This window comes from Gossypium raimondii, chromosome 3, assembly GCF_025698545.1.
Source record: "Gossypium raimondii isolate GPD5lz chromosome 3, ASM2569854v1, whole genome shotgun sequence".
Taxonomy (NCBI): Eukaryota; Viridiplantae; Streptophyta; class Magnoliopsida; order Malvales; family Malvaceae; genus Gossypium; species Gossypium raimondii.
The window spans coordinates 3,104,966-3,114,789 of record NC_068567.1 but is presented as its reverse complement, the minus strand read 5'-3'; the positions used below and the strand labels follow the sequence as shown (position 1 = coordinate 3,114,789).

Genomic DNA, 9,824 nt, shown 5'->3' with positions numbered 1-9,824 from the left:
TTCGAATTATTCGAAAATCCGAATAAGAAAAGATAAGGCTATGTCATTTTGATAAATGTTTACTCATTAGGTTAAAAGGCAAAACTATTATATTGTTTACATAGTTAAATAATCTTATATTTCGTCTACTAGTTAAATAATAGGTCCATATAAACACAATATTGAGCATAAATAATAGGATTCGTTAACTTGACTCCAAATTTGTTGACTCGATTCGAATCGAAAAAATTCAAATTGAGTTCGGTTGCTAAAATAGGGTTCATCAACTCGACCAACTCAAAATTTTTTGACTCGACTAGATCGAATACTCACCCCTAATTTTCATGTTGTAAAAAGTCAAGAGAATGTGGATTCCCACGTTTTAATGGTTTATTTCGTGTTATTGGGACCTTGTTTTAAGCTAATGGAGCAAGGGATTAGAGGCTATGTTGCTTTGTATCATTGTATTCTCAATTTCCTGTTTCTCTTGCTTTGGTTGCCTGTTGCTCCAGGTCATATTTTTGTTTCTCGATTTAGATGGCCAAACACTTGTTGTCGGATATTGGTCGTCGTCCTCCTTGTTTTGCTCTATTTTTTAATGTCATCCTCTCGATTTAATAATCTCTTTTGGGGTCTTGTCTTCTGCTCTATTTTTTGATATCCTTCTCTCAATTTAAAAACCCTTTTTGGGGGCCTTGTTTGAGCTTTCGTGGCTCTTTTATTTATATATTTTTTTTTCTCTTCTCACAAGCAAACCATTGTTGAGGAGGACTGATGTGTTTTGACGCTAGTGTTCCTTTTTTTGTGAGTGTTTTACTGCTACTCCCAGATGGTGGATGGGTGGTGGTGCCTAAAGCCTCCATATGCTACTTTTCTTATTTTTCTGTTTATTTGTCAGATCCAAAACCTTTAACGATTTAGTCATTGTTTGAGTATTGTTTTGGGAATGTCGCTGGTGGTTAATTTTGATTTGTCTAAGGTGGCTCTGAACCTCTGCTCTCTTACAGTGTCTTCTAGTGGGTGATTAAGGACGCTCGACTCTGTCTCGTGCTTCATTGTTTCTCTCCCTTTTTGTAAGTAGGGTCTTTAGTGGAAACGGAGGCATTTGGTATGAGGTCCAAAAAAATAAAATTAAAAATGCCAAACACTCCAAACCAATAAAAAAATCTATAATTTTTATAACATTTTAATAATTTTTATAAAAGTTACTACTAATTTTTAATATTTTTTGTATTTTTAATAATTTTCTCTAACTTATTCGTATTTCTTTGTATTTTTTAATAATTTCTAAAATTTTATGCTATTTTTATAATAATGTATTTCCTGTATTTTTATAAACTTTTATAACATTTAAAAATTTCTATCATTTTAATATTTTTAAAATATTTTTATGATTTTTATAATTTATATTTTAAAATTAGATTTTTAAAATTTTAATAATTTTTATGTAAATAATTAATTAAACCCTTGTAAAATAATAAAAATCATTTAAGCCCTCCATGTTAGCTTGCCATATAAACTAACACACCATCATTTTTCCACATCACACCCTGCGTCGTGATTACACGACCGTAAAAGGATTCAATGGGAAAATGAATTCAAGGGGATTAATTAAGTGCAAATTGTGATTTAAAAAGCTCAATTTGGTGCACTTTATTATAAGGGACTTAATTAATTTTTTAAAAAATTATTTTTGAAGAGTTTATTTGAAGGCAAATGACCAAAAAAAGCCCTTTTTTTTCAAAATTTACCGAAATGGGCCGATTTTTTGATTATTTACCGGAATGGGTCATTTTCCACGAAATCGTGTCCACGTCAGCGCGATGTCAGGGTACGCGTCAGAAAATCGCATCCACGTCAGCGCGATTTGCTTACGTGGACACAAATCACGCCTAAGAGGACGCGATTTGCTGACGTGGCATGAACAGTTTATGTTTTTAAGCTTAGAAAACTTTGAAAGGCCATAACTTTTGGCTCGATTGTCCGATTGAGACGATTTTTTTTATTTCGAATAAATTTTGAGATCTCTGTGACGACAAAGCGGTTAGAGATGAATAGGGACTAATTTGTAAAGTATAATTTGTTAATTACAGTATAGGGACTAAAGTGTAATTATTTCAAAATTAACATGAAATTTTTGTATTTAAGAATATTTGGATGTTATGGAAGGACGAAATTGAATTTGAATTGAAAACGAAGCTTATATTTGAAAATATGACTATTTAGGTTTTAGGGACTAAATTGAATAAAATGAAAATTTTAGGAACTTCTCAAAAGTGGAATGAGCTTACTTATACCTATAACAGGATGATATAAGACAATTACAGTAAAAAAAGATCCGGTGTTTACTTCAAATAAATAAGAGAAATAATGATTTGAATGTTTCAAAATTCAATTTTAAACTGAAAAAATCAAAATTTAGGGGCAAAAAGGATCTTTTTCGATGAAAGCGCAAAACCGCCTTAACTGTTTGTCGTAGCGTAGATCTCGAAAAGTTATTCGAAATAAAAAAATCGTCTCAATCGGACAATCGAGCCAAAAGTTATGGCCTTTCAAAGTTTTCCAAGCTTAGAAACATAAACTGTTCATGCCACGTCAGCAAATCGCGTCCTCGTAGGCGCGATTTGTGTCCACGTAAGCAAATCGCGTTGACGTGGACGCGATTTTCTGACGCGTACCCTAACATCGCGCTGACGTGGACGCGATTTGGCGGAAAATGACCAATTCCAGTAAATAATTAAAAAAATCGGCCCATTTCAGTAAATATTAAAAAAAAAGTGTTTTTTGGTAAAATAGCCTTTATTTGACATTTTAGCCCATTCTTTTAGTGATTTTTATGGTAGAAGAAATGGGAAAGCATGGGAAACAGACAAACAAAAGGTCAGGTAGAGCCCATCTTATGGATGATGTGAAAGATATCAACATCTCAAAAACAAAAGCAAAAACCAATTCTCCCACTACCTAATACCAAAAAGTAATGGGTAAATCGGTGGATGTTGATTTTTTTTATTGGTATTCGCATGTACCAAAATTCAGCTGTTTCGATGTGTGATTTTAGATTTATTATTATTTTTTTAAAATATTATATATATAAAATTTTAAAATACTAAATACGGACATAAATATAAACTATCAATCAAATAAGTCAATAAAGATATTTCATAAATTAAGCAGGTAACAATTCATTATTCAAAAAACTGAAAACAAATAATAGAATTTTAAATTCAGATTCAAATTTAAAATATATTTTAAAACTCATTTAAGCAAGTCTATTAATTACACTGGACCGATATACAAGCCTATTAATTATAATTTATTAAATAAAAATGATCTTAATTAAAATATTATTTTAATAAAATGTTTAAATTTCACATGAAAAAATCTTCGTGGAATTAAAGATATCAATTCAATAAACTATTAAGTTCTCTAATTAAATATTCTACTATGAATTTAGAACATCATAATCTTATAAATTAATTACTTGAATTTAATAACATATGATAAATTAATTAATTTAATTTAATTTAAACTCATATCGATTAATTATTTGTTAGATTGATGAATTTCATAATTAATCATGTGAAAATGTAAAATAAAATATAAAGGTAATAATGCATGCATATTTTAATTTTGTTGATTTGATTTCTACTTTCCTTTTTTAATATAATTTCCACTTTCTTGATTTGATAGTAATTCACAATATAAATTCTATTTTAGGTTTACAATAATTATCTTTTTATAACAACCACCTTTTTATAATATGCAAAGATACAAATAGAGTTGTTAGAAGGGGTTGATTGTAATCATTTTCTTTTTTGTCATTATGCTTCCTACAAAATTGACCAATAGTACTAGAAACAAGCATTCTCTTGGCGCATAAAGTTGATAATTGCTAAAATAAAGTGCGTAATTGATGACCAAAGTGATGGTTGTAGTGGCAACCTTTGATGCCACTATGATGAACACAACAACAAAAAATAGAACACAAATGATTGTTTATGCATATCGATTTTTCTATGTCTACGGAACTTAACTTAGTGAGTAAATCCATTATTTTTAATCCCAAGACAACAAGTTATTAAAGTCCTATCACAACTCGGTATAGCAACCTCACTTTTGTATCTAAATATCCAAATCACTCACCACTAAGTTCTTCCCTTGAGAATTTTGGTTGTAAAACCAAGCAGCAAACTTATTTTACACTCTTAATGCACTATCAAATACAAGTTCCTCAATGAAAAAAATAAGTGCTATAAAAACTCTATCTTTTTTTAACTTACACAAGCCTCTAATATATAAGAATTTAATGTTTGCAAAGATAAAAGATCAATTAGAATCAATATCCCACAAAAAATAGCCTTGTAAAAAAAACCTTTACAAATATCCTCAAAGTCAAGAATAAATCAAAGATTTCGAAAATAAATTTTCAAATAAGTCAAGCCAATCTCCACAAAATAAGTGATCCGATTTGCTTGATTCAAATTGATTTAATCTTCAAAGATTGATTCCACAAAATGGATCTTCAAATATAAGCCAACACATGTCCACAAAATCATCTAAGTCGTTGCCCAACTGATTTTGCTGAAAAGATTTCAACTCCAAAAATGTCAAGTTATGTTGCTTATAGCAATGCTAGCTGTAGTGACCACTGTTGGATCTGGTACACTAAGTGTACTATGTTCGTTTTATATAATTATATTTTTTAAACAAATTGGTTTAATAATATCTATTAATTAAATTAATACCCTTTGGATATTGTCCTCAATGTTTTTGCATGCAAAGCAAAATGGAAGCAAATGTTGACTCATTGGTTATCTAATGTTTAAATTAATACTAAGCGGTATCACGTGGTCAGATCGTGATATGAAAAAATAGCTTGTATTAGTAGATAAACCATAATATGTCCTTAGTCTAATTGAAAATGAGCAAATCGATTGAGAAACTAATATGTCATCTATCAAGCCCAATTGTGGAGAAACTTTGTCTTGAATGGAACAGATGACTCTTAAAAGATAAAAACATAGATGTGATTGATTAGACTGACAGTACATTAGATAAGACCTAAGGAGAATAGATTCTAAATCCATTTATGGATCTATTTACTTGTGACGTTCATAGTGTGATATACCTTAATCTTGAGTAGATGATGGACTATGCATGCATGGCTCGTATACTTTGATGCAAGTAAAAGGCTAAGATAAAGAACCAAAAGTTGGTGCACTGGATACACAACTTCTATAGTATGTAACATCATTCAAAATAGTGGAATTCATAACCCAACTAATTGGTAAATGGTATCTTCTCATCGACATTGCATGATAGATGAAAAGTAAACATTATCACAAGTCGTTTGTCTTTGTGATAAATGCTAGAACCTTTAAACATATTAAATATCATCTCTTAAAAGTAGAATTCACGAACCATGTTAAACCTCTAGTTCTTAACGGCTATGTACTTCATGCATTACTATGTATCGGCTCAAGTATTACTTGAATTCCATTTTGGGGTTGAAGGGTAAGAATAAGTATTGGAGAGTGGACATAGGCAGGGGAAAGGGTAATGGTGTAGCGTTGTAGAACCATGGAGAGAGCAATCTTGGTTTCTATCATTGCAAATGTCATACCAACACAAGATCGAGGTCCTAATCCGAAGGGGAAAAAGGCAGCCGCGGTGTAATTGGTAGCTTTGGCAATCCCTTCAGCGAATCTCTCAGGTTTAAAATGATGCACATCATTTCCCCAAAAGTGAGGGTCCCGGTGAAGTCCAATATTTAAAGGCAGAATATCTATATTAGCGGGCAAGAGTAGCTTTCCCAACTGAATTTCTCTTGTACCTGTTCTTTGGAGGACACTTGTTGGACCATACAATCTTAGAGTTTCATTGATGATCATAGTCATCTGTTTGGAAAATAGAAAAATATGTCAGATTACATCATGTCGATGGCTATTTGAATTCCCAGTTAGATAGTTTTCTTACTATTTTGAGTTTGGCGATGCCTTCGAGATGTGGATTTTGGTTACCAAATATGTCAACCACCTCTCTTCTCGCTTTTTCTTGCCAATCTCCATGGATTGCCAAATGCAAGACTATCCATGCAAGTAAGGAATTAACAGTTTCTTGTCCAGCAAAATAGAATGTTTTGCATTCAGCTACCACGTCTTCCAATGAAAGCCTGTTTTTCGCATCCGAATCATGATAGGCATTTAGAAGTAATCCAAGAAAATCACTGCGGAAGCTATTGACTTCTCCATTCACAACTTTGTCTTCTCTTTTCTTAACAATCTTCATCACACGATCTTTTATTTCTTTTGAAAGTTTTTCAGACTCTAGCAAATCAGCAGATTTCCACAACTTGCTGCAAAAGCAAACCAGGGTCAGCTATATATGAGAAAACCAAATCCATGGGGAATGAAAGTCTAAAAGTTGCATTCAAAAGCTACATGAAATCAAGGAAAAAGTTGGGATTAATTAAGCTTAGAGGGAAGATACCTGATCAAAGGAATTCTAGTCTTGGAAAGATTTCGACTCATAATTACTGTCAACTTTCTCAAGATGGCAAATATCTTCTCCCCTTCCATGTAATTGCTACCAAATGCTGTTCTGGAAATCACTTCTGAAGTTAATAACCTAAATTCTTGGTACACTTCAATCTCTTTGCCTTCTTGGCCTTTCCACTTTTCTAGCATTGTTTCAACACTAGCAATTATTGCTGGAGTCATGTTCTGCCCAAACAATCCTCCAATATGTAAGTAGTAGTGACATATATAATTGGAGTCTGGAAAACACTTTTCAACACAAAATCATGATTTCAAATTAAAAAATTTGACAAATAAACACCTTTTCAAATTAAATCTTATTTCAAACTAGATTTTAATCCAAGTCTAAAAGCTAAAAGAGTGCTTTTTAATGAAATTACTTTTTTTAAATCTCTGATTCAATCTTTTATTTTGCAGCATCAAGTTTAAAATTGACCTCCTAAGTAGTAAATGGTGTTAAAATTTTCGAAAGTATGTTTTTACTACACTTTTTCAACGTCCATAATAAACTTATCTTTAGCTAACAATACAAAATTTTACCAAAATATTGTAGTCTATGTATAATTCTTGTAAATTAATTACACCTGGTTTATATATTTGGAAGCCTTACCTTTAGACTTTCCCCATGGAAAGTGTGATTGGCCAGCTTTCGATGCTTTGCCCATTTTTCCCCCTCAATGAATATAAGACCATTCCCCAAGAACTTTCTACCAATATCTGAAAGTTCCTTTTTCTGAAAAATTTGTTCACTATTTTTCAGAACCTCTTTGATTAATTCAGGCTCTGAAATCACCAATTCAGCTCGAGCACCGTTCCAATAAACAAAATTCTTCCCTAATAACGTGAAAAGAAAAAGGGTCTACCTTTTCTTAGAACTACAAGTTATAAATCATAGTGAAAAAAACAAGCATGGATCTTACCATATCTGTTGGTCCAGGTGTAAACATGTGGCTGTACTTTGGGAAATAAATCATCCGTCAAGCCCACAGATTTACTTAAAGCTTTTTGTTTCATTTTGGTAACTTCCTTGTTGTTGCCATGGATGAATCTGTAAGGAGGTCCTTTGATCCCCTGTGAATTCAGCATATGCTGAATACGGAGAGGTATCCATAGGTAATCATAAAGTAATTTTATTAAAGCTATGAAGAACAAACAACATGGAGCAAGAATTAGAAGCTTCATCAACGCATTCAGTTTTCTTGTCTAAACCAGAACCATTGCCCCCTTTATTATAGCATGTAGAAGGACCAAAATTGCGTTTGCAGTGACGCAATGGGTGCGTCATACGTCAGAGTAGGTTGGATAAGCAACATGGGGTATTTTACTAAAATATTAAAAATAAAATAAAAAAATATTAAAATAATATTAACTTTTTTTATTTATCAAAATAATACAAAAAAAAGTTTTAAAAAAAAGCTACAGGGATGTGATAGCACCCTGGTGAAGGGGCTGCCATAGGCGGCACCATTGGTGCCAATGGCAGAGGCGGCACCGATGGTGCCACTACCACAGGCGGCACCACTTCCCTTATAATGGGGGGACCATTCAGCCCGGTGGGTGGAGAAGAAAAGGAGAAGGAAAGGAGAGGAAAGAAAGAAAGAAAAGGAAGGAGAAGAAAGAGAAAAAAAAAGGAGAAGAAGAAAAGGGAAGGAAGGAAAAAGAAAGGAAAAAAAGAAGTAAAGGTAATTTTTTGTATTAATTTAATTTTTTGTAATATTTGTGTAAAAATTTATGTTATGTATATTGTATGTGTTTTATTATTTTATTTAGTATATATATTTTATGAAATTTATTTAGCATGAAAAATTCATGTTATGTACATTCTATGTTGATTAAAATTTTTTATGAAATTAATTTAGGATGTTGTAATTATTTTTTAGGAAACTAACATTAAAAAATTATAAAAAACATGTTTAAGAAAACATAAAATACGAAAAGAAAAAAAGGAAATTGTATATTCACTTGAAAGTAATAAAATTCAAAAATTGTATATTTAAAAACACACTAAATTAATAAATTTCAAACATAATGAAATAAAATAATGTAAAATAATAAAATTAGAAAACATTATATTTTTAAAGTAATAAAATGCAGAGAAAAAAATACGAACAAAGAAATTTGAAGTAAGAGTTTTTACTAAATTTAAAAAAGAAAAAATTAATACATTTCAAACATGATGTACTAAAATAATGTAAAAATAAAATACGAAAATAATATATTTTTATTGCAAGTAATAAAATTGGAAAAATCTGAGTAAAGGGCGAAATAAGGGTTTTTTAAATTTATTTTAAAACACACTAAATTTATTTAAATTTCAAACATAATGTACTAAAATAATGTAAAATAATAAAATTACAAAATATGATATTTTTAAAGTAATAAAATTTGGGAAAAAATACGAACTAAGGGCGAAATAAGGGTTTTTACTAAATTAAAAAAACAGAAATAATTAATACATTTCAAGCATAATGTACTAAGATAAAGTAAAATAATAAAATACAAAATAATATATTTTATTGAAAGTAATAAAAATCGGAAAAAATACAAGCAAAGGGCGAAATAAGGGTTTTTTAATTTATTTAAAAACACACTAAATTTATTTAAATTTCAAGCATAATGTACTAAAATAATGTAAAATAATAAAATTAGAAAATATGATTTTTTAAAGTAAAAATACTAAGAAAGGGCGAAATAAGGGTTTTTTACTAAATTTAAAAAAAGCAATTAATTAATACATTTAAAACATACTTGTACTAAGATAAAGTTAAATAATAAAATACCAAAATAATATATTTTTATTGAAAGTAAAAAATTCGAGAAAAAATACGAGCAAATGACCAAATAAGGGTTTTTTAAATTTATTTAAAAACACACTAAATTTATTTAAATTTCAAACATAATGTACTAAAATAATGTAAAATAATAAAATTAGAAAATATGATAATTTTTAAAGTAATAAAATTCAGAAAAAAATACGAACACAGGGCCGAAATAAGAGTTTTTTACTAAATTTTTTTTGAAGTTGCAGGCATCGCAATGGCTTCATTGATTAGTAGGGATACACACATATCTGATGCGGCTAATGAGATGGTAATATATTATTATTTGTTAATCACGGGTTCTATTAAAAAAGGATATACGTAATATATAGAAATAAATCATGTTATCCTAATTTTTTTCTGTAATTTAACACTATCAGGACTCGTACTGAGTAATAAGGGGCCGGGTGAATGGTTTAAAGCATCCCCCGAATTCACGATTGATGCCATACTTGGAGCAAGTCAGATTTGGGTCAGCAGTATTGATCCA

At 30.2% G+C, this 9,824-nt stretch overlaps 1 protein-coding gene across 1 annotated transcript; it reads right to left on the bottom strand.

Moving 5' to 3' along the window:
• Positions 1-5,263: 5,263 nt before the first annotated feature.
• Positions 5,264-7,723, bottom strand: LOC105796550 (cytochrome P450 CYP749A22). Its single transcript, XM_012626293.2, has 5 exons — positions 7,436-7,723; positions 7,126-7,349; positions 6,469-6,701; positions 5,956-6,334; positions 5,264-5,876 (listed from the first exon to the last, which is right to left on the bottom strand). Exons 1-5 carry the CDS (start codon positions 7,695-7,697, stop codon positions 5,436-5,438), a joined length of 1,539 nt encoding a protein of 512 aa, XP_012481747.1. The 5' UTR covers positions 7,698-7,723; the 3' UTR covers positions 5,264-5,435.
• Between the last annotated feature and the right edge of the window lie 2,101 nt (positions 7,724-9,824).